At 45.4% G+C, this 23,331-nt stretch overlaps 1 protein-coding gene across 4 annotated transcripts in view; it reads left to right on the top strand.

Moving 5' to 3' along the window:
- The first annotated feature begins 2,643 nt into the window (after nucleotides 1–2,643).
- Nucleotides 2,644–23,331, top strand: part of PRDM15 (PR/SET domain 15) — a 35,608-nt gene continuing 14,920 nt past the window's right edge. For 2 of the 4 annotated variants that reach the window (XM_068179573.1, XM_068179571.1), the window contains exons 1-13: nucleotides 2,644–2,742; nucleotides 6,548–6,594; nucleotides 9,787–9,880; nucleotides 12,077–12,230; nucleotides 12,946–13,198; nucleotides 14,330–14,455; nucleotides 16,787–16,885; nucleotides 17,665–17,892; nucleotides 18,450–18,585; nucleotides 19,612–19,793; nucleotides 20,415–20,509; nucleotides 21,291–21,378; nucleotides 22,088–22,255. In XM_068179573.1, coding sequence (XP_068035674.1) covers nucleotides 6,558–6,594; nucleotides 9,787–9,880; nucleotides 12,077–12,230; nucleotides 12,946–13,198; nucleotides 14,330–14,455; nucleotides 16,787–16,885; nucleotides 17,665–17,892; nucleotides 18,450–18,585; nucleotides 19,612–19,793; nucleotides 20,415–20,509; nucleotides 21,291–21,378; nucleotides 22,088–22,255 — 1,660 coding nt within the window. In that variant the 5' untranslated portion in view covers nucleotides 2,644–2,742; nucleotides 6,548–6,557. The remainder of the gene's footprint in view (nucleotides 2,743–6,547; nucleotides 6,595–9,786; nucleotides 9,881–12,076; nucleotides 12,231–12,945; nucleotides 13,199–14,329; nucleotides 14,456–16,786; nucleotides 16,886–17,664; nucleotides 17,893–18,449; nucleotides 18,586–19,611; nucleotides 19,794–20,414; nucleotides 20,510–21,290; nucleotides 21,379–22,087; nucleotides 22,256–23,331) is intronic. The other 2 variants (XM_068179574.1, XM_068179572.1) reach the window with 2 other exon arrangements.

Raw genomic sequence — 23,331 nt, 5'->3', positions numbered from 1 at the left:
GTTCTTAAACAATAAATATAAAGGATCTTCAGTTTTTCACCTCTCTACTCAGGTGAGCCTGGCATAAGATGTAATTTCACAGTCTGAGGTTAATGCTGAACAAAATAATTTTGGAACAGCAGGATCCAGACTCACATGATTTGTAAATGTTCAGATAACTATACTGAATTTATTTATACTTATTTTGACAAAGTGAATCCTACACTGCAAGTAGGATAAACCACTCTGGTGTGCTGGATGCTGGAGAAAACCAGGCAGAAGTCCATGTGAGTATGCACTGAAATATACAGAGAAAATAAGTAAAGGCAGACTATACAAAAACTGCCAGTCAGCTTCAGTCCTTGAAAAAGCAAATGATTTGTACATGGAGTTAGATCTTTAAAAAAAACCTCCCCTTACTACTCCTGTAGTCATTTAAAACTGCTGGTGAGTTATTTTGAAAGAAGAAATGGTTCCCCATCCTGAAATGAACAGTGTTTTGCCAAGTACAATATTTTGAAAATTCAAATGCTGCGTTTCAGTTTGCCCAAGAATGTGACAAGGCAGCCAGCATGGCCGTGGCGCCCTGGGTACATCAGGAAGAGCATCGCCAGCAGGTCAGGGGTGATCCTGTCCCCCTGCCCAGCCCTGGAGGCACCTCTGGGTGCTGTGTCCAGCTCTGGCTCCGCAGCACAGCAGGGACAGGAGCTCCTGGAGAGCTGCCACAGCAGAAGGTGACAAAATAAGGGCGTGGAGCATCTCTGCTATGAGGAAAGGCTGAGGGAGCTGGGGCTGTTCTCTAAAGAGACACCTGAGAGGGGACGTCTTTAATGTGTATAAATAGGTAAAGGGGGCATGGCCAGGGGATGGATCCAGGCTCTGCCACAGGATGAGAGGAACGGGCAGAAACTGATGCACAGAAGTTCCACCTGAACATGAGACAGAACTTCCCTGTGCAGTGACAAAGCCCTGCACCGATTGTTCAGAGAGGCTCTGGAGTCTCCCTTGCTGGAGTTAGTCCAGAACCATCTGGACACAACCCTGTGCTGTGTGCTCTGGGCTGGCCCTGCTGGAGCAGGGAGATGTGACCTGGTGACCCACTGTGGTCCCTTCCAGCCTGACCCATTCTCAGAATACTCTCTACACGTCTCTTTTGAAACTGGTACTTGTGTTTGTGGGATGGGTAACAACTGAGAAAGGCTCTGGCCGTTTCCAGCTGTTAAAGATGTATCCAGATGTGAGAAGAGCACATTCCCTGGAGAAAACAGAGCTGGTGCCAGCTTCCCACCACCTTTAGATCCCCAGTGGTGTTGTGACAGAGAAGGCTGAGCAGTCACACCACGGTGGCAGGGAGCACTGCATAAGGCTTTGGGGGAACTCCAAGCAACACTTCTCAGCAGAGCAAAAAATTGGGGCATCTTGCTTGAATACAAACACCTTGTGTGCTTCTTGCCCTGGCCACTGCCTGGAGTGGTGGAATAACCTGAAGGTTTAAACCCCCCTAAATGATTTGTGCTGGCAGGCACAGCAGGGTTGGGTGCTGATAGATCCTGGTAATGCCAGAATGTGAGATTTAGGAATCACAGAACCATTTAGGAAAAGACCTGCAAGGTGATCGAGTCCAGCCCTTGACTGATCCCTACCTTGTCCCCAGCCCAGAGCACTGAGTGCCACATCCAGGCCTTTCTTGGACACTCCAGGGATGGCGACTCCAAACCTCCCTGGGCAGCCCCTGCCAATGTCTAATTATGCTTTATGTGAAGAAATTCCTCCTGATGTCCAACCTGAACCTCCCCTGGTGCAACTTGAGACTATGTCCTCTCATCCTGGAGCGCTGAACCTCAGTGAGCTTGGATAAGGAGGCACAGGCGCTCGTGTACATGGCCAGGGCTTGGGCCCACTGGGAGCCTGATGTGGCTTTTGTCCAGAGAAAGTCAACGAAGCTGGGGAAGGGTCTGGAGCAGAAGCCCTGTGAGGAGCGGCTGAGGGCGTTCAGCTCTGAGGGACCTGGGGGTGTTTAGCCTGCAGGAAAGCTCGGGGGTGATGTTACTGCTCCCTACAGCTCCCTGACAGCAGGGAGCAGCCAGGTGGGAACTGGGCTCTGTTCCCAGGGAACAAGGGACAGGGCGAGGGGAAATGGCCTAAGCTGCACCAGGGGAGGGTCAGCTTGGGTATCAGAAGAATTTCTTCACTTTAGTGATAAAACATTGGAGCGGGCAGCTCAGGGACGCGGTGCGGTCCCCACGCCTGGATGTGTCTGGGGAAACACTGGACGTGGCACTCAGCGCCGTGGTCCGATGGACAGGGTGGTGTTGGCTCGTAGCTTGGACTGGATGGTCCTGCAGGTCTTTTCCAACCTATCCGATCCTGTGATTCTGCTTCTGCCAACCCTTCCGCCAGCCCGCTCCCCGGCACTGCCCGTGAGGAGACGGGAAAACCCGGCGAGAGCCACCCGGGTGCTCCGCCACCTTCAGCGCGGCCACCGCCCGCCTGCAGCCCGGCCCGGGGAGCCGCCGCCAAGGGTTCCGGGGGCTCCGGCGTGGGACCCGCCCGGGAGGGGACCCGGGTGGCGGCACCCCGGGCAGTGAGGCAGGGCCATGGCCGGGGACACGGCCGGGGTCAGGGCCGGGGCCGGCCCCGCCGCACTACACTTCCCGCCCTGCTCCGCGCCCGCCGGCGCCGGCTTCCGCTGGCGCGTGGTTTCCGGAGCGGATCGGAACCCGGAGCGCGGATCCGATCCGGGTCTGGCCATTCCCGGGGCAGGTAACGCCGGCTCCCCGCGCTCCTCCCGCCGCACCCCGCGCCCTCCCCGCCACCCCCGCCCGGGACCCCCCGCGCCCGCCCCGCCGCGGCTCCTCCCGCCGCTCCCCGGGACGCGCGGCGGGGCCGGGGCGGGCGCGGCGGCCGCTCCGAGCGCTCCCGGGGCGGCGGCGGCGGCTGCGGCCCCGCCGCCGCCTCCTCCTCCTCCGCCGCCGCCGCCTCCTCCAGGCCGCCTGTTCTTTGTTACAGCGGCCGGGAGGGCGGTAGCGAAGGGGGCGAGGCGGGTCCGAGGCAAAACCCGGCGGAGCCGCTCCCGGATCCCGGGCCCCGACGGGCTCCGGGAGGCGGCGGCAGCGCGGTCCCTGAGGGGCGGGCGCGGCGCGATCCCCGCGGGCTCGGCCGGGCAGGGCACGGAGCCGTGGCGGCCGCGGGGATGCGGGGCCGGGAGCGGGGAGCGCCTCGGCTTGGCCGCAGGGGGTTGGGGATGGAGGGGGCTGGGAGCTCCCAGGTGCGAGGGCGTGATCCAGAGGGAAGAGGCTGGGAGGAGGAGGAGGAGGAGGGAGGTGCGGGGATGCTGCCCTGCCCCGGCGTGTGCCCCGGGAGAGGGTGCGGTGGGAGCCCGAGGACACAAAAGGAGGGGAGCTGCCGTCTGCGGGGCTTCGCACACGTGAAATTTTCTGCAGTACGCTCCTTTTCTGCTCAGGGCCATTAAACTTTGCGTGCAGTTTATTCGCAGCATCGCGGGAAGTGCTGGGAAGGGCAGGTGGCGCAGACCCCGCCAGCTGCTGCGTTACTCCGTGCCCCCCTGCCTGGCCTAGAAATCCTCTCCCTCCTCAACAATAATTGATAGAATGGCCCTATTTTTTTGAAGAAATACAAGGCCTCACTATAGTTTACCAGATGTTCTGCAATTCCTTTGAGCGGTAGCATGAGCAAGTTCTACTACATCATGAGGAAAACTGCGTTTTTAAGCGCATCCTTCCTCATACATACGTGCAGCACCCGTCTGCTTGTGCTCTCAAGTTATTCACACTCATAGAAGCCCACACTCACTGAAAGGGTAATTTTAATTCTGCCTTGTTGATCATTAAGTTCAAGCACAGATTTTCAGGCGTTCCGTTAATTTTTCTGACCTACTTTTTTTTTTTTTTTTTTTTTAATCCATTAGCAAGATCAAAATGGCTCAACTTAGCACTTGAGCCTGATTTCTTTCTTCAGCAGTTTATAAGGAGAAAGTGTGATTTTACATCCATTCTTAAATTCTTACAGCTCAAGTGGTTCCCTGACAGTATCTTTGCACATCATGGGCTGCAAGCAGGTACCTGCGATGCTGCAGCTCCTCGGTGTCTTCATTTGGGTTCCCTCAAGTTCCAGATATGCTCCAAGGCTTGTGTCACAGCTGGAATTTTTGTGCATAGCTGTGTGGCTCTACTCTCGGGCATAAAATCACTCATCTAATTATAAAAGCCAAAAAATAAAGTGGTTTTCTGCTCTTTTACTGCCATCAGAATTAGGCTTTGTACTGGGTCTAATTTTGTCTGTGTGGCTTTTCTCCTGATTATTGACTGCTAATGATTACTCTCTGTTTTATGTAAAAAATACTTGGAACTCCCAGAAGCTTTGATTATCCCTGCAAGACAAGAACAGGATTAAGAGCAGTGGGATGAGTGACTTCATGGAGTATTTTTCTGTTACAAATGTTGGAAAAGAGGAAAAAAAAAATCAGACGTGGCCCATAGCAACAGCAGATGAGGGCAAAAACAATCCTGCAGCCTGTCTTCAGTGCCATCATGTGAGTGGCACATCGTGACTCTGTTTACCCGCTGGAGCGGGTGGCATCGTGTGGTTTATTTCAAAAACCCCTGGGAAATACAGCTGAGAGCAGGGAGGAGGAGTTGTAAAGCACGGGTGAGGAGGGTGTAAATCGGAATTGTAAAGCAGGCAGCGGTGTTTGTCTGGGAGCGAGGGGTGAGGATGGATCAGGATTGGGAGTGCAGAGCACCAGAAGCCCTTGCTGCAGAGAGGGAGCTGCGCTAATGCAGATCGCTGAGGCTGCGTGAGGCACCTGTGAGGGCCCTTCACGCTTCCTCCCATCACCTTGAACAGCGCTGATGATTCCTCCGCCCCTTTGTTGCTATTCTCATCTGAAGGCTCCTGTAATGTCACTTGTCCCCAGTCTGCTGTTTGCCACGGATGCGACACAGCGACGTCCTGGAGGGTGGATGCCTTGGGTGGTGTGGCTGCACTGACCATTGACCACTGAACCACTGATTGTTTGTTAATTCAGCCATATTTAGGATTAAAGTCTTGTCAGGACACAAACTATCTAAAAACAGCTGGGCATACCCCTCTTGAAATAGTGCAAAGTATCAAAAAAAAAAAAAAAGTGTTGGTTAAAAAGCAAGGCAAACCATTTTTGACATCAGCTTATACCACTTGCTTTTGCAGTGCTGTGCTTGGACTCCCCTAAATACCTGTGGAATTGTCACCTTGCTTTCAGGATAAGAGATGTGGGGAAATTTCCGGAGTTGCTGTTCATGCCCAGCATTGGGCTTTTGTATAAATGTTTGTTCTGTTGTTTGAGCTTAGTCCCCAAAAGCTGCAGCCCAGAAAGGGCCAGCTTGTGGCACGGATGGGGAGTGTTTGCCCCTTACAGCAGTGAGTGTTAGGGAGGGATCCTGCTGCAGACAGACAAGTGGAGTTGGGGAGGGCAGTGCTTGAAGAGTCCTGATCCTGAGTACTGCCTGTGCTCCCACATTTCTGGCTTGGCTTTTGTTGCTGTAGTAGCAAATGCTTTATCTGTTTTCAGCCAGGGCTCTGTGAGTTTGGTTTGTCATGTTTCCTCTCCCTCTCACAGAATTCAGGCTCTTACTCCTTCCTGTCCTCCTCTTGGCCAATACACTTAATGGTTTGCAGCCTCACCTTTCAGACTTGGGTCATGATCTTCGTGTTGCTTTGCCTCTCTTCTGAGGCATTGGCAAAATTGCTTTTTTGGGGTAGAAAAGAGAAAAAACTCTCTCCTGGGTCCTGCTTGTATTGCGGTCTTAGCCATACATAATCAGACTTTGTGCCAACCATAGTTTAATTGTTGAGGGGCAATAGTGTTCATGCAAGTTTTTAATACAGACTGACACTAATGAAATGAATACAGACTAACCTTATTTAACTGTGAAATCAAATTGGTTAGTTACCATTGCATAGAAGGCTAGTGACAGAGGTAGGATTTTATTCCCCTGGGTTTTCTGGTGCTCAGTACCACAATATCCCTTTGCCTCTGGAAGAGATCTGTCACTGTATCTGCAGTTTTTAAGATTATTTAAGATTACTGTGTTTATTAAATAAGTAATCTGCCTTTCAGAGATATTCTTTTTAAACTACAGATCAATAAAATGTTGCACTGGGCCTTGTTCCTGCAGTGGTTGCTGCTGACCTGGATTATCCTCTGGCCCTGTGTGTTCTGAGGCTGCACAGGAGCTTTGTAGCAGGGGATGCAGGAGTGGCTGGAAGTTTGTCAGAGATGGGGAGCAGCAGGAGACAGCATTTCCTCACAGAGAAATGCCTGAGAACCCACACGCATTGAGGCTTCCTTGGTAGTGATGTCTGCAGCACATGTAACGATACAGCAGTCTCTGGGGGCTTTTTAAAAACTTTATTTTTCTTTAATTTTCCATTGATACTCCTGCAGGGACATTAATGTGTTTGGGTGGGCTCTGTGTCAGTCAGCATCATTACTTCACAGTGGGATGTTTATATAATACAGAAAGTCAAAGTAAATTCAGAACTAACTTTGTCTTTTGTATTTTGGCAGGTTTAAAATAATGGCTGAAGATGGCAGTGAGGAGATTATGTTTATTTGTAAGTATTAGGAAAAGGATCTAATTCTCACTGTGTGTGACTTGTCTACTCAGAATGCTTGAAATTAAAGACTAAACCAGACTTAAGATTTTTTTTAGAAAAATTGCTTTTTGTAAAGGAGGCTCCAACAGCTAATGGGTGAATAGAGAGGAGGTTGTGTAGTTTAAGCATACACATTCTGATGCTGTTGGCAAACACACAATGAAACCTCTGAATGTGAGTTAGCAGCACAGCTTTTTCATGGCTGAAGTGAGTGATATCGAAGGTCTAACACTCATGTAAGCCCTTTGTTTATACAACCAGCTCTAGCAGCCAGGGGTGTCTGGGGATAACTCTGACCTCTGGCCTGACCTGGGCATCTGCACCTCTGCAGCAGGGGCAGGCAGACTCATAATTCATTCAGAACAAGCCCAGTTTGAGATGCATCAGCTGCCCTGGCAGGTATCACTCATGGCATTCACTGCCTGTGCTTCTTGCTGTGCCCTCTGTGTTACCCTGAATGCCAGGCTGGGCTCTGTGACTGGGTTCTGGGCTCCTGAGGTGCTGGTGGGTGAGAAAAGGCTGCAGCACTGCTGTGCCCAGGCTGGGCAGTGTCCCATGCTTGCTGCAGCTGGGCTGGCAGGCTTGGGTCCCACATTAATCCCCTCCTTTGTCAGCAGCCTGCACATGCAGGACCCGGTGTCACAGTGGAAAAGAGTTAAGGGATGTGGAGTCCTTGTGTGAGCAGAGAGGGCCCAGATGTTGTGGATCCAGTCAGGGAGAGCAGAATGGAGCACGTCCTGTGTTTTTTGATCCACAGTATTTTACCTTTGATGGTTCCACAGCTGCATTTATGGCAACTATCAGAAAGTTGAATTTTCTCCCTCCACCAGCTTCCTTCAAAAAGTGTTGACTCTGCCTTTTTTCTGAGATGCAGATACCAATAGTGGTTACCTTATCTTCCCCTTTATAAAAAGATTCTGTGGACAGCAAAAAGAATGGGGATGTGATACCACTCCTAACTAGATAGAAGGTGTCACACAACATGATTTTCTTCCTTCCAGTGGGGGCTGTGGTCACTGGGCTTTTTCTTGTGCTCTCTGCAATTAGTTTTTCCCACGGGATACGGGGACTGCTTATGTTCTGAAAAAGTGAGTTGCTATAAATGACACTGTGCACTCCCAGTAATAAACATCCTTGAATATGTATTTCATAGACAAGAGAATTTTGGAATTTTTCTTTCTACTAAGTGTGTGAATACAGCCTCCCTGGGGTATTTTATGATTATTCCCATGCTTGTTTTTGTGTTTCTTCTGTCGCTGTAATCTCTTGAAAGTGTCACATATGGTGGGTGTACCAGCTTTGGGGAATGGCTGCTGTAGGGGATCCCTTGGATATTGAGCTGTGCCACACAATGTCATTTGGCTTTGGTCATTCCTCTGCAGAGGAGTGAGAGGAATGTGTGCCTTATTCCTGCCTGTAGTTGTGGGCAGTGCTGTCTGCACCTTTCAGAGGCTTATCTTTGCAGAAGTGAGGAATGCCCTGATGCAGTCAGGAGATGAGGAAAATGACAAAGTGCTTTTTTCTCTGGACAGCAAAGCCCGTTGCAGAAGCTGTTACTCAGGCTATTCCTTCCTGTCCCCTTGGTTATGACAACCCTTTATGGGTGACAGTCCATTTCTTTTCAGCAGTCAGGTTTACACATTCCTCTGTCATTCCTCTGCCCTCTCTGGTTTGGGAAATCTGCTTTTAGCCCAGATTATTTCAGTAATATTAAGGGCAGCCCGGGCTACAGGCACACCTGGAGCAGGGGAATGGTGGAACAGTGAACAGGATAGCTGTAGGCTGAGCTCTGGTGCTGGTGCTCTGTGAGTAGTACTTGCCCATGGATCCTTTCCTCTGGTACAATAACTCCGTGGTGCTGTACAGCAAGCCAGGCTGGGAAATTCCTTGTGCTGAAAAATAATGTGAAGAGCTGGTTGCTTCATTCCTTGGCTCACCAGAAGGCAGCACAAGCAGCTCGACAGGAGGCAGTGACCAGGCTTGGGGGTTGCACCAGCCAGAAATGCTGTTTGACAAATATATGTATTTTTTTCACTACTAAGCTGGTTTTATTGCCAGAAGAAATGTGAAGCAGTTTGGAATCCCTTGTTTTAGAAGTATTTTTGCTCACTGGGATGAATACCTGGTGGGGGGAGAAGCTTCCAGTTTGGAGCACCAAGTAGCTTTGCCAGGGGGGATATACCTTGGAATGACTTGGCTTTTGTCATGTCTTCCTAAAAAAAAAAGGTGTAATGACCCTTACATTACTCCTTTTCTGGGGTTTCCTGACTTGCTCTTGTAAGCTTGGAGCTCAGATGCAAAAGGCACCACAGCAGTACAAGCCCTGAGTGATGATCTCTCCTGAAGCTGTGTCAGCAGCTGACCAGGCAGGGCAGTTTGACAGCTATTTTTTTCACAGTGAAGCAGTGTATAAGCATTTGGAATCCTGTTAAGTTAGCTTATTTTAGAAAGCCTCAAATTATCCTCATCTGAAAATTGTTTCTTAGGAACCACTCAGTTCTGGGTAATTTACAGCCACTTAAACTTACAGTTAATTTAGCTAAGCTGACAGTGAATTAGATGGCCACAGTGTGTTGTGCAGCCAGCTGACTTGTCTGGAAAGGCACCAGGAGGTACCTGGGAGGTCTCTGTCCTGCCCTGTGGGTGACAAGTGCGTGTGGCCAGGCAGAGCTGGGCTCCCAGGACATGCTGCTGCCCTGCTGAGCCCTGTGCCAGTTCTGCTGCTGGTTCTGGGTTTGTGCCTTCTGTCACTGGAAGCACCACCAAGCTGTTCATAACAGCCCAGCTCCTGGGGAAGGCAGTGATGTGGTTTTCTTTACCTGCTACGTGTTGCAGCACTTTATCTGAAGAATAATGCCATCTTTAAGCAGAATATTTACTGTGGGTGTAAGGCATTTATTTTCCTTTGTGGGAGAATTTAAGCAATTGTCTTCTGATTGTGCTGATCACAGTTTGTGTTACCTCACCTACAGAACTGCCAGCTGTTCACTCAGTGCTCAATTATTTATGGTCTTTTAAGCAATATAAATAAATATCTGCCTCTCTACGTATGTATTTTACCTGATGTGGTGCTAGGTTTCTCTTGAAAGAGGAAGGGAACTGTCTTACAAAAGTGTTTTCCACCAACCTTTTCTGTCTGGTTCCTTGCAGGGTGCGTGGACTGTGGGCAGTACCACGATTCAGAGTGTCCTGAGCTGGGCCCAGTGGTGACAGTCAAAGACTCCTTTGTATTGAGCAGGGCAAGGTAAGAAATGGTTGTGTCAATCCTGTCTAATCCAATGCCTATGTTAGTCCTTTAAAGCATATTTGCTGTTCAGTGGATATCACGCTGACAGCTGGAAACTGAAGTCCCAGAGGATGACAGAAATCTATGGAAAGCACATGGCCTTGATTAAATAGAAAAATTGATGCACACACTTAAGTGCTGCACTGAATAGAAGCCAAAAAAATAACTTGCTGTTCATCAGGACTTGGTTTCTTTGCTGAGGTTTCTGGCAAGAAGTCAGGTGGTGCCAGATGGGGTGATGACTCCTGTCGTGGTTGAGTACCTGCCACTTTTATCCCCCTTAGATACACCAGATTAATTTCAGAGAAGTGTGTGAGGATTTCTCATACATGTATATGATCTCTCACTCCTCCACTTAGAAGCAAAACAAGTTGTTCTCATTATTGTGGGTCTTTGCAAATGATTAGGGGTAATAGTTCTGTCAGCAAATCTGTGACAGCGCAGCAGAAACATTCGTGTTTGCCAAAAGAAACAAATAGACTCAATCTAGTTGGGAGAAAACAACACTGAGTAGTGACTTTTACAGGGAAAGACAATCAGGCACTGTCAGCGAAATTCATATTAAGGTGTAGAATGTAAGGCTAAGGAAAAGAACCAACCATTGTGAGGATGTAATACAGATCCAAAAAGGGAAGTGTTCAGATGGCTTTGTGTGTTATATAATGTGTTCAGGGCTTCCATATTTCTTCATGGGAAGTCACAGGCAGAAAAGAGGCACGTGGGCAGCAAGTCTGGCACATCCTGGCTGTGTAGGCCATGCTGTGCATTCCCAGCATCATTTTGTAACAAATACTGATGTGCTGGATCTGCCACCTGGGTGCCACGACCCCTTGGCCAGGGCAGGATGCTCTTGGTGTCCCACCAAGTACAGTGGCTGCACTGTGCAGGAGCTGCCCCTGCTTTTCTTGGCCTTCCCAGAAGAGGAATTTCCCTGCAGTTCCTGCCAGGCACTGCCTTCCTGTGCCTGGAAACCTGCCCGGGATGATCCCCTCCAGCAGCTGTTAATGGTTAACAGCCCTGACACTACAGGTGCTTGAGGGTAATTTAAAAATACCCGTTGGAATCATAGAAGCTGGTGAGGGAGGTGCTTTTACTATATACAAAAAATGGGCAGTGTAGTAAGTGTCTAGCCTGCGCTACACACATTCCGTGACAAACTACTATTTCCTGCCTTTTTCTGTTTTTGAACTTGCATTTCAATGTCGAGATGTTCCAACTGGGAATGTTTGCAGCTATGGTGTATGCACTGGTTTTCAATCTCCTTTTGACGTGCAAATGCAAAGTTTTCCCTAGTGGAAGTGTGGGCTGCTGGACCATAGACTTGAAATCAGAATTTAAAACTGACTTTTTTGCAGACAAATGTATTTATTTTCCTGAAGAGTTTTCAGCTGAAATCGGGTAAGATAAGAAAAGGAAAGAAGAAATTTAATTGCAGCCTTTACATCTGGGGAACAGTAACTGAAAATGAGTTATCTGAGGTCGAGGACAAGTTTAACCACAAACTGGATATGAATCTTTTAAAAAAAGTCTGCTTGCTTAACCACGTCTGTTGTTCCCTCTGTCTTACTGAAAAGATAAAATGGATGCTTTATGGTTAGAAAAGCAGCGTTGAGAAACATCTGCTGAACTTCTCTAACGCTGCTTATTGTATGTTTCAAGCTAAAAGTTTTTTTTTTTTCAATTAATTTGCTTATGACTATGATTGCAATCTTTTGGTATTTCCCTTTATCTAGGCAGTAAAGCAGTTCTGCCAGTGTCAACCTCTACAGGGTGGTCAGTAGCCTGTCTGATTATTTTTAGCTTTTCATCTGTTAGCACAGACATGAAAAAACAGAATTGCATTTGGTCTGTAAAACCAATACTGTGGGGCCAGTCATGTGAATTTTTGGGAAGACATTCTCTGTGTATTATATGTGGTAACAGTATTTGTACTTACAGTTCTTCTCAGAAGCAAGTTTGGGAAAAGAGAGAGGCTGGGGGCACAGAAACACTTGTGTTTAATGCTGACTTCCTTCTTCCACGGGTTCCTGCAGTGCCTAACTGTTACTGAATGAGGTGGTGTTCAGCCAAAGGTTGAACTTCCTGATCTTGGAAGTCTTTTCCAACCTAATCAGTCATGTGATTTTTTTTTTTCCCTCTCTCTTAAATTTTTAGGTCATCTCTGCCTTCTAATTTGGAGATAAGACAGCTGGAGGATGGGACTGAGGGAGTGTTTGCTCTGACTCAGCTGGTGAAACGTACCCAGTTTGGCCCCTTTGAGTGCAAGAGAGTTCTCAAGCTGGAGAAAGAATCAGTTTTTCCCCTGAAGGTAAGACACAGAATTTGTAAAGCAATAAATAGCAAGGAGTCAGTTTTACCTGTGATAAATTAATGCTAACACTATGAAAACAAAGATATGAAGGGGGATTATTTGGAATATCTTTTAGGTATGCCCTGTAAGAGATGAGCTAAACAAACATTCTCTGGGCAAGGAACAGAAGAACCAAACTATAGAAGCTCAGTTCTTTTAATGAGTCTCTTCAATTTGATTGAATTTGCCTAATGATCCACATATGCATTAGGTTTATGGAACATGCAGAAGAAGTGGGGCTTTTTTCTGTCCTGTATTGTATTATTCCTCTCTTGACAAATTTTGGTAGGAAAATGCTACATTAAGAATGGAATTCAGTCTGAGTTTCTACTAATACCTAATGTCGTCAGAAGTAAAGATTTAGAAATGTGCCTTGGACTGATGGCTATTTGGATACCCTTCCACTCATGTATGCAGTAATTTTTTGGGAAACTGATGGCTATAGCAAGAATTCTTGGGATGATTTTGTTCAGTTTGTTCCCATCTTGCACCTGGCTGTCTGTCTCATCTGAAGGTGTGACTAAATGAAAGATGCCTGATGCAGGACTTGAGGCTTGCTTCGTCCCTGATGTCCTCTGAAAAAAAACCACTGCAAAAGCAGAAAATAACTTATTTTCCCTTAACTTTGAATCACTTCTCAGGGTTTTTATTCCGTGCACATTTTGCTTGGCAGGTGTTCCAGAAGGAAGGGCCCCTGGTGTATTTTGACACCACAAACGAAGATGATTGCAACTGGATGATGATGGTGCGCCCAGCCACCGAGTATGAGCATCAAAACCTAACAGCCTTCCAGCATGACAATGACATTTACTTCACCACCTGCCAGGACATCCCCCCGGGAACTGAGCTGCGAGTGTGGTATGCAGCTTTTTACGCCAAAAAAATGGAAAAGCCAATGCTGAAGCAGGTCACTAGTGTTGCCAATGGTATGTGTGGGGGCCTTTCTTCCTTCCTAAGGGCCCAGTGCTGGCAGGGACTGATAGTCCCTGGCTGTTGGAGTTGACAGTGCTGTTTATCCAGTAGGTTCTTATCCTGCAGAGTCAGGCCAGCCTGCACACGTGGGTGCCCTGCAAGAGGAAAGTGTAGATTCTTCACCATGATACAGCCAGGTTTTTTTAAAACAGGTGGCCTAGTTAATGGTTCAGCCTCTTCAGAATGGACAGACTGGATAAGTAGTCCTTAACTAAAGATTTGGTGGTTGTATCATATTATTTCTGGGTAGGACAGCAAAGGAGTTCAATTATCAGAGAAATCTGTGTTCAGATTTGCTAAAGAAGCCATTCTTCAGTTGCAGTGAAAATGGTTTGGTTTTGCACAGAACTGTTACACAGTTCTAAAAGACTAGATTTTTCTTAAGCAGCCTCACATGGAACCCACTAGAGTAAGATCCACGTGGCTGTGCATTGGAAAGAAAGGGAGCAGATATTTTAGAATCTGAATTAGAATTGCCACAAGTTCCAGTGTTTTCCCCTTTGTTTTCTCCTACTTTTCCATTAATACAGCTGAAAGGCAAGATCCTTTAGCATTGCAAGGGCGTTTTCTTCCTGCTCTTGAGTTGGGAGTACTCCCTGGATGTTATTACTGCTCTGCTGGGTATAATTTGGGGTGACTAATTTGGGAAGCAGCCATTGCCACCAGTGCCAGCTTTATGGCTGCCCTTGACCCTAAGCAGAGTCTCAAGTGCTACAGCTGAATCAATGCAGTTGACATGTTTCTGAACTCTGAGATGTTTCCAGCTGTAATTAACTGAGAGGTTTCATATTTTCCCTCTTTAATTTAACCTGTTCATGCATTTTTTGGGCTTATGTGTATTTAAAAATACTGTTGAACTGTGCCTGCAGTCTGTGTTCAGCACTTCATGGTACACTCCAGAATATTTAAGGCACAGTGGGTGAGATTCAGCTATAAGAATGCCCTGGTTAAAATTTTCCATGAGAATGTTATTTGCAGGCCTGTTACAGATTAAAACTTTCTGACTGTGGCTACTGCCCTCAGCACAGAGCAAGAGTCAAAGGGTCTGGGCAGTAAAGAAGATGAACTCTTTTTCCTCTTCACAGATACGTCCTTGGTAGCAATGGAGTCTGATAAAGAGGGGAATAATAAGGTCTCTTCAAAACCTTCATCTGCTGTCTTACCCCATAAAAAAAACAAGAATTCCAGCATACTAGCAGCTGATCCAGCAGGTATGCAAAATTACAGTGCTCTTAAGGGAGATAGAGGACAGATACAGGTCTGCAGATCTGTTAGGTGCAACACTCCTACACGTATATTATGGATATATAACTTCTGGCAAATACTAATTTAGACAGGATTTGAAAGCCTGATTTTTTTCTTTTAATTTTCATGGGCACAGTGCTTAAAGTACATACACAGGTTAAAAAGTGACAGAGGGGCCAATAAACTTTAAGGCAGATTATTTTCATGAAAACCGCAAGTGCTCCTGACTTTGGAGGTTGTTAGTGTTGTGATGGGGGTAATCCCCAAGAAAATCTTCATTCTACCTGTGCAAAGTGTAGTAATTCAAACAATCAGGCCAAGTTCTAGAAGAAAACATCTCAAATATTTGGAAATGACAAGAACACTGGCCATCCCCAAATCACAATAATACCACAGTATATGCCACTTTTAGAGTTCAGACTGTTCTAAATTACAGAAACTCAAATTTCAGTAATCTTATAAGCAATAGATATCCTCTTGACAAAGAACACATGGCTTAGGAAATATCTGGTAGTATCATAGGAACTCTGTCCCAGGCATTCATTACAAACCAGTGCTCCCCCCACCCAGTCTCTGCAAAGTGGAACAGTGAAATTAAGAACCCACTTAACACAAATGTCAAAAATTACACTCAGAGTACACAAGATCAAAAGAAAACCATTCTGGGTCTGCTCTTTGAGAGGTTATTTTCCTAAACTTTACTTATTACAAGTAGCTGGGAGGAAAAGAGGGGAGTTGTTGCAGATGTGTACAGAGGATCCATTTGTCAGCTTGGGCTCTGCCACAGCTAAACTGTGAAGTTGACTGAGGAGTTGTCATTCAGTTTGGAATTATTGATTTTTCCAGAGGTAAAATGAAGAATTGGAACAGCCCCTCCTACATCCTTCACCCTACTGCCTGAAAGTTCAACTTCAGTAGAAACAAAATGCTGCCTATTATATTTTGGGAACCCTGAGGTTTTCCCACTGATTTGGTGCTTCCAAGACAAAATTTTCTTCTTTTGATTCTGTTTGCCTCAAGTCATACCAAGCAGTTGCCAGCTGTCAGATCTGTGGTTCCAAGTGAGCCAGGTTGCCCTGCAGCTGCCCTGGAAGCCTGAGGAAGTGGGAACTTAAGAAGGACCTGACTCTTCCTGACAAACCAGTACAAGGAGTAACTAAGGAGCAAGGGAAGTGCAGAGTCAGGCACAATGAACGTACACAGAATCTTGGTTTGCTGCTTTTGTCCTCCTGGACAGAGCCCTCAAGAAGTTCTTTATGTAGCCTGTGAAGAGGGAATTTTTGTTGCTGTATTGCCAAGTGATTTTTTATTAATTTATTTATTGCAGCATGGATGAGATCACACCTCTGTAGTGCAGAGTGTTGAATGTATCTTGTAGCAGGGAACAGCCTCTGCCTCAGAGAATCCTTTATTTTGGTTTAAGAGCCAACACTACAAAGAAGGGAGAACTTTACTGTCTCTTTACAGATGGGGTCCTCAGGCAGGGAGAGATGAGCTGGCATGTAATGACCATCTAGGAAATCTCTGGCAGAAACTGAGGCACAATTTGAACTCCCTGTGCTGCCATTCACTTACCCTGACTTCAGTGTCATCCTCCTCCTCTGCAGGAGGAGTCTTATTCAGCTTTTTGTGTGCCAAAAAAATCTCTGAATCAGTCCAGATTTATCAGATCCTCTTGACAAATTCAAATATATCATCTAAGGACTGAAATACAAAGGACTGTGAGCAGAGTTACTCTTCCTATTTTATTTTTTTATTCCAGTTTCATTTTTGCCCTAATTTCTTCACCTTTCTCGAGTTGATGTGTTAATTAAAGTATTAGTATGGTGATTTCATAGCACATCTAATTAATGAAACTGCTGAAACCTGGGTTTTCATTGTCCTCACCCTTGCTTCCATTAATCCAAATGTTCTTACTCCGCATTGCCCTTCACAGAGATTTCTCCTGCTTCTATCCTCAGCTAACCCATAAGAAGACCGGTAGCTCGGTTTTTAAAGGTGCTAAAAATTGCTTTATGTCATGCCATTTATGAACACAGTTCTTTAGAAAATGATAAAGGAGCCCTCAGGATTTTACAAGGGCACTGATACCCTCTCGTGGCATCATTTATATCTCCTGGTAGTTCAACTCCTCATGTTGGAAGAATCCTGAAATGGTCCCAGCTGCCTCCAGGGGCCTCTTGCTGCTTAAATTGTACCTTGTGATACTCAGGGAGTTACTGCAAGATAAGCAAAGCTACAGGGGTTTACCGCCTCCCCGTTTTCAGAGTATTTCAGTATTTCTTGTTGTGATTTAGTGAACACTCCAGAAGGCAGTGGAACAGCAGAAGCAAAGCCCAACCTGTGGACGTGTAAAGTGTGTTCATCTGCTTTCCAAGAGCCCCAGCTGCTGACAGGTAGGAAGTGCTAGAAATTCATGGGAGAGCACTGAGAATCATCATCAGAATTCTTCTCTCCCATGGCTGTGAAGCCATGCACCATCCATGGTGCAGTAAGAGAAAAGTATTAAAATTTGTGTTCCTTTAAGGAAAACAGTATTAGGGAAGGTAGAACAAGGATATTTTGGATGTTTTGACCATGGCAGTGTTCAGTCTCCTGACAAACAGCTGTAATGTTGAATCTAGAAGAAATAAAACTGTGATCTAGAAGATGATGTGACTGGCAGGAAGATGAAGGATAGGAAGCTGCATGAGCAGTGTAAAGGTCAATGATGCCAGGTTCTACTTTGTGATGTTGTCCATCTGGTATTTATTGCACAGGTTTAGCAAGGGTAATGAAGTACATAATTTTTTTCTGCATTTCATTTGCAGCTATTTTATGCAATTTTTTTCAGAAGAGCTTAAAATTATTTAGAAGCTTTGGCCATTTGGTGAATCTTTTTTGAAAAGGTGACTTAGGTCAGTAAATAATTTGGGCACTTGGAAAAGCATACCCATTAGTAGAAACACAAATTTTTTACTGTGATATCAACAAATCTCCTCAAAAATCCAGTTCTTGTGAGTGTTGAATAAATTGTAGGCTTTGATTTGTGAAGGTATTGTGATTGCTTTTGAAATCATTTGAAGTAAGTCTCTGCAAAGTGAAATGGACCTGATGGATGGGCTTCAGCTAGTTCCATTTGAGTATTTTAAGGAAAATTTCTTCCTTACTCTCCTGTTCTTCCCTATCCACCTAGAGCACTTGTTGAGTCACCTGGAACAAGCCAAAGGTGCCTCCCCAAGCAGCCAAAATGATGCTGAGAAAGCAGAGAAAGCAACAGAGGCTGTGCCAGCAGATCAACCAGTGGCAAGTGATGCAGCCAGTGCCAGCACAGACTCAAGGAGAAAGGCCAGGAGGGGAAGAAAAGCCAAAACTGCAAAAGTAGAAACACCTCTTGTCATTGATGAAGAGAAGGATTCTGCAGGTAAAACAGAAATCTAGAAAATGCTAAGTAAAATATCTGCTTATGCATCTGTGACAGTGCCTTTGCAGAAAGGCCTAAAAAGCAGCAGAGACAAGATGGAGGTTTTTAGTTAGATCGCTAAAACTGCCAATTTACAAGTTCTGTTAGTTATTTCTGAGGGCCTTGAAGGCAGCACCTAACAGCCTTCTTCTGTGGTGGTTTGCAGAGAGCCCCAGAGAAGCACAGGGTAGTGGTTTTGAGAACTGCAAGAAGGAACAGGAGAGGAAGCATCCTTCCTCTCAAGAGGACAAATCTTTCTCTACTTCAAGTTTAGTTTAGAATGGGTTTTACCTTCTGTGAAGGATTGTTCTAGTTAGAAAACGTGAGATGTCCCTGCCCGTGGCAGGGGGTTGGATTTAAGAGTCCTTTCCAACCCACACTGTTCTATGATTCTTTGAATTCTTTCCTTGTGGACAATTCATTTGTCCAGTGCCACATCTAATTACAATCCTGCATTTGAGGTTTTACTTCCAGCTGTCCACATTACTGTTTTATGTATTTCTTTGGTGTGTGTGCAGTGGAACGTGTGGCTGACGCTGTCACTGAGGTCCCTCCAGAGGAGGTGGCCCTGCCTCCAGCTCCAGAAGAGAGGATTATGGATCTGGTTTTAGGAAAGATGCCCAGCACCACTAACAGCATCAGCTCAGTGACAAAGTAAGTGTTCTGGGATGCAGAATTTCCTCTTACTTGTATCTAAAATAATGTAGCATGCAACAGTTGTGCTCAACTTCTGGGCATCAGCATAAAATTGTGTGATGCTGCTGCTCCTTCAAGAGGTGATTTTGAGTGCCACTTGTACACTGGTAGGATTTTGGAACATAACATAAATGAAAATTTCTTTTTTTCAGCGTGTTACTGCTTTTATTCTGTGTTTCCAAAAGCCTCCTTCAGCTGCAAGGTGAAATTTACTCCCATTGAATGTTAGTGATAAGACAGGCAAAGAGATTTTTTTCTTTCAGAATATGTTAATCATTATTATTATTATTATTCAGTCTTGCTTGTCATCTTAGCTCATGAATGACTTCATGTTGATTTTGCATGTAATACTCCAGATTTGGAGCAGTAGGAGGGGAAAACTTCAGTATAACAGAACCTCAGGGAGACTCTTAAGTATCACGTGATTAATTCAGATTCTTTTATGTCTTTTTGTCTTGGTAAAATTGGCCTTTAGAATTTTTTTATTTTTGTATAATAGAGCACTCCGTTTTTATGAATTAGCTAGTAATGGTATATATTGAAGTCCTTAGCAGACACAGAGCCATCAAAAAGGCATTTCAGCAGGTGGTTGTGCTGGGAAATGGCACAGTGCTGCTTGGCACCCTGCTGCCCTCTGCCCAAATACAGCTGTTACGTGGGGGCTGCCAAGCTTCCCTGGCTGAGGTAGTGCTGATGTTTTCAGAGCAGAACAGATCCTTTCTGTCCCTCTGAGGGGCCTGCAAAGAGAATCTCTGCTGCTGCTTTTTGCCTCGTTGGTTCTGGGTGAAGAAAATTTGAAATGAGTGACACCTGCAGCTTCCAGGGGGTGGCCAGGGGAGCACCTTGGAGCTGGGGAAGCTCCATCCAGGCCCCCTCCCTCCTGCCAGGAGCTGAGTTTAACACTCCTCTAGTTTTTGCTAGCTGGTGGAACTCTGTTGCAACCTGTGGGATAGCTTTCAGTCCCTGCCTTTCTCTCTAATCCAGTAGGTTTGCTCATCACCAAAACACCATGTCCCTCAAAAGAAGTTTAATTCTCTCCAGTAGACACGGGATTCAGCGGAAGCTGATAAAGCAGCTGGGGGAGCACAAGAGGGTCTATCAGTGCAGCATCTGCAGTAAGATCTTCCAGAACAGCAGCAACCTCAGCAGGCACATCCGTTCTCATGGTGGGTTGGCTTTTCCCTTGCCTGGGTATTGATTTTGTGTCTTGGTTCCACCTTTGAGTTAAACAGCAGGCTCGCTTTATGTATTGGGATATGTATTTATAAGAGCTGGTTTTGCTTTTATCATTCTTTTCACTCTCTCCAGGAAACTATTTTAATTTTTCAGACTAAAGCATGAGAAGATAATAGTGCAAAATTGAAGTTGAAAGTATTTAAAATTTGAATTAGGTACATCTTTTAAATGAGGGCAAGGATGTGATGTTTTTTCCAAAGCTTTTATTGCCTTTAAATCAATACATAAATATCACCCCCACCTTCACAGGCACGTGGGTAACATAGCTGTGTAAATGACAGGTGTTTTTCCACCTGTGATTTGCAGTTCCAGGGGTCTGTGTCCTATTCCAAGGGTTCCATGAAAAATCATCACTGCAAAAGGGTGGAGGAACTAAACCAAAATTGCTGGAAATGGTTAAAATCCACTGGTTAGATCTCCTGAATTACTAAATTTTTCATCACTAGCCTGTTTGTTTGCAGTCGCTTGTGCTTTAGTTTCCCCTGCCTTGCCTGGAGTTGGTTATTATCAATCACTGACTACTTCCCTTTCATCTTGATTGATCCCCTCAGGTGACAAACTGTTTAAATGTGAGGAATGTGCAAAGCTGTTCAGCAGGAAGGAGAGCTTGAAGCAGCACGTTTCATACAAGCACAGCAGGAATGAAGTGAGTGGAAGGGGCTCTTGCAGGGTTTATGTGGAAAGGCACAGTGAGATTCCAAGGTGTAAGCATGCCCTGCTCATGTGAGCAGGTGTCCCATGTGAGTGAGAAAGGACAGAGAGGGGATGCTAACATCTTACCTTAGAATAATTGATGGATTTGAAAAGTGCTTTTGAGCATGTGCAAGCCCTTTTCCTATAGAAAATTGCTTTCAGGCATCACTTCCAGCAAGACAAGCTGGAATTAGCTGGACCTGCATGATACAGAGCTGAGATCTGACTTGAGTTATGCTGCTAAATAGAGTTGTTCCATTCTTGTTTGCTTGTCCTGTTTGATTTCTCCCTACTTATCATTCCTTTAATGTGTGAACTCTGCCTTTTGATGCTGTTGCCATAGAAATATTAAACACACCTGTAGTGGCACCTTATTAGTGAAAATTTCTATTGTTGCTTGGCACCAGGGTCCTTAACTCTCAGATTGCTGCCACCTCTTCTGGAAGATGAGTCAGATCACATCTTGCTTCACAAACATTCTGTGTCTGTGTTGGACCAGGGGGATATCAGGAAGATATTCCAAATCCACACAGGAGCGTAGTCTTTGGGGTTTTTTTATAGCTCAGATGTAGGAACATGGCACAATAATACAGCATCAGAATTTTGCACCACTGTGTAAATAAATGCCCTCTTGAAAGATTAAAAATTGGAAAGGACAGAAAACCGAAGAGGTATTTGAGGTTTAGAATTTCTCTGTCAGTTGTGACATGGCTTTTCCTGTTTGTGGTCCTTAGGTGGACAGTGAGTACAGATACAAGTGCACCACATGTGAAAAGGCCTTTCGGATAGAGAGTGCATTGGAATTCCACAACTGCAGGACAGGTGAGAGTGGATAACTGTTCCTCTGGCATCTCTGCTCCATTCTGGGAAGATATCCCCAAATCCATCTCAGCAGAGAAACTACAGAAGGGGAGTATGGATTTAGGTTTTTGTCATCATCACAACAAGCAACCTGTTTTTTGATAAGAAAAGTGTAACCAATGATCTGTAGAGCAACACATCCACGTAGGAGTTGGGTTTTAAATATCTCCTGCTCACCTGTGTAATATCCTCACTGGTGTTTCCTTTGTTCACAGATAATCTGTCATCATCTCTGTTTAACTTTTGTCCCCTGAAACTAAGTTCCACATCACTCCTCTGAAACAGAGGAACTGAATACAGGAGCAGTATTAGTGGCAATTTGTAGTTTTCTGGAATTACAGTTTTCTTCAGCTTTCTCCAGCTTTATACTTGGAGTAGTCTCTAAATGTTTTTTTCTTGGTATCACTCCAACCTGTCCTTTTCTCCCATAGCCATCCCTTGTGGTGACTCATATTATTTCTGCTGTGATCTTAGCTCAGAAAATGACATCCTTGTTACTTTTATGGCCCCACAATAATGTTCAGTCCAGAATCACACAGTTAATTGCCCTTAGAGCATAGTGATGGATTACATGTTTAATACCCAGGTCAAACAGAGGAACCACCTGTCTCACAAACGTACAAAACCTGTTTTCAGCTGTAAAGAGCTGCATGGTTTCTCTTGCTTACAGATGACAAGACATTCCAGTGTGAGATGTGTTTCAGATTCCTCTCTACGAACAGCAACCTTTCAAAACACAAGAAAAAGCACGGGGATAAGAAGTTTGCATGTGAGATCTGCAATAAGATGTTCTACAGGAAGGATGTCATGCTGGACCATCAGAGGCGGCACTTGGAAGGTAAATTTACTGCAGATCAACCCTAATTATTTCTCCTGAAACAGCAGTGGAGGTGGGCAGGTTAAGGAAATGATAGTGTGCATTAGATCTTCTTGGATGGTGGCTGTCTTTTTTTTAATCAGTTACCCGGTCAAGAGTTTCAAGTTTCAGCAAAATGTGACATTTATGAAATATAACAGTAGTGCGTCCAGAGCTATTAACAGTCATGTGGAAGCTGCATGGCTTATTATGCAGCAGTTTAGACTGGCTGATTTTAATTATATATTTTTTTCTTTCTTTGCATCCCGTTCTTCCTTTTTTAAAATTTGTGTGGTAACTTGAAAATCTGGAGACAGAGAGTTAACTTGCCATGTACAGCTGAGAGTGTCTACTACATAAATACAATGTCAGTGGCATGTTAGCTTTGAAACACTTGAGAATATATGAAAATGAGATTATGAGAGTTTGCTGTTCAAAATTTCAAGCATCTAAGGATATTACAGGTACCCAAAGACTGGGAAAAGTCGGTACATTTCTCAACATGTATTAGAATGTGGTTAGTGACTTAGATGATAAAACCAAAAGTGATTTTAAAAAAAAGAAAACCAGCCAGATTGTTTATTTTATGTCGTGAACCAGGGCACAAGGGGCTGTATGACACTGGCAGTGTCACAGAAGAGCAGGGGCCCTCTGCCCTCCAGAAAGTAGCAGAGAAAGAGGTCTGAAATCCTCTCTGAGCATTACAGCTGATGCTGGATGGTTGCATCTCTCCTTAGAGACTTCCTCTCCTCTTTCTTAGTGAGGGTGAATTTCTGGGCCAGATACCAGATTGAAGTGCCAAGGCCTACTAGATCTGCCTGTTACCTGGTGTTGACAAAAATGTTTTTGATAAAAGTGTTTTCAGTCACTTTACAGTTGCTTTAATAACCAATAAGCCATAACACATCACTTTGGCAGACTGCTTCTATATTCTTAAAACACATTTTAATTTAGAAATCACCCTTTTGTTAGCAATTAAACCCTGCATTGAGGCCCTTCCCAGTGTTTCTTCTTCCCAGTCTCCTCCTGAGCAGGCCTGCAGGCTGGAGTGGAAAGCC

The sequence above is a fragment of the Anomalospiza imberbis genome, chromosome 2, assembly GCF_031753505.1.
Source record: "Anomalospiza imberbis isolate Cuckoo-Finch-1a 21T00152 chromosome 2, ASM3175350v1, whole genome shotgun sequence".
NCBI lineage: Eukaryota > Metazoa > Chordata > Aves > Passeriformes > Viduidae > Anomalospiza > Anomalospiza imberbis.
This window is presented reverse-complemented; position numbering and strand designations above follow the sequence as displayed.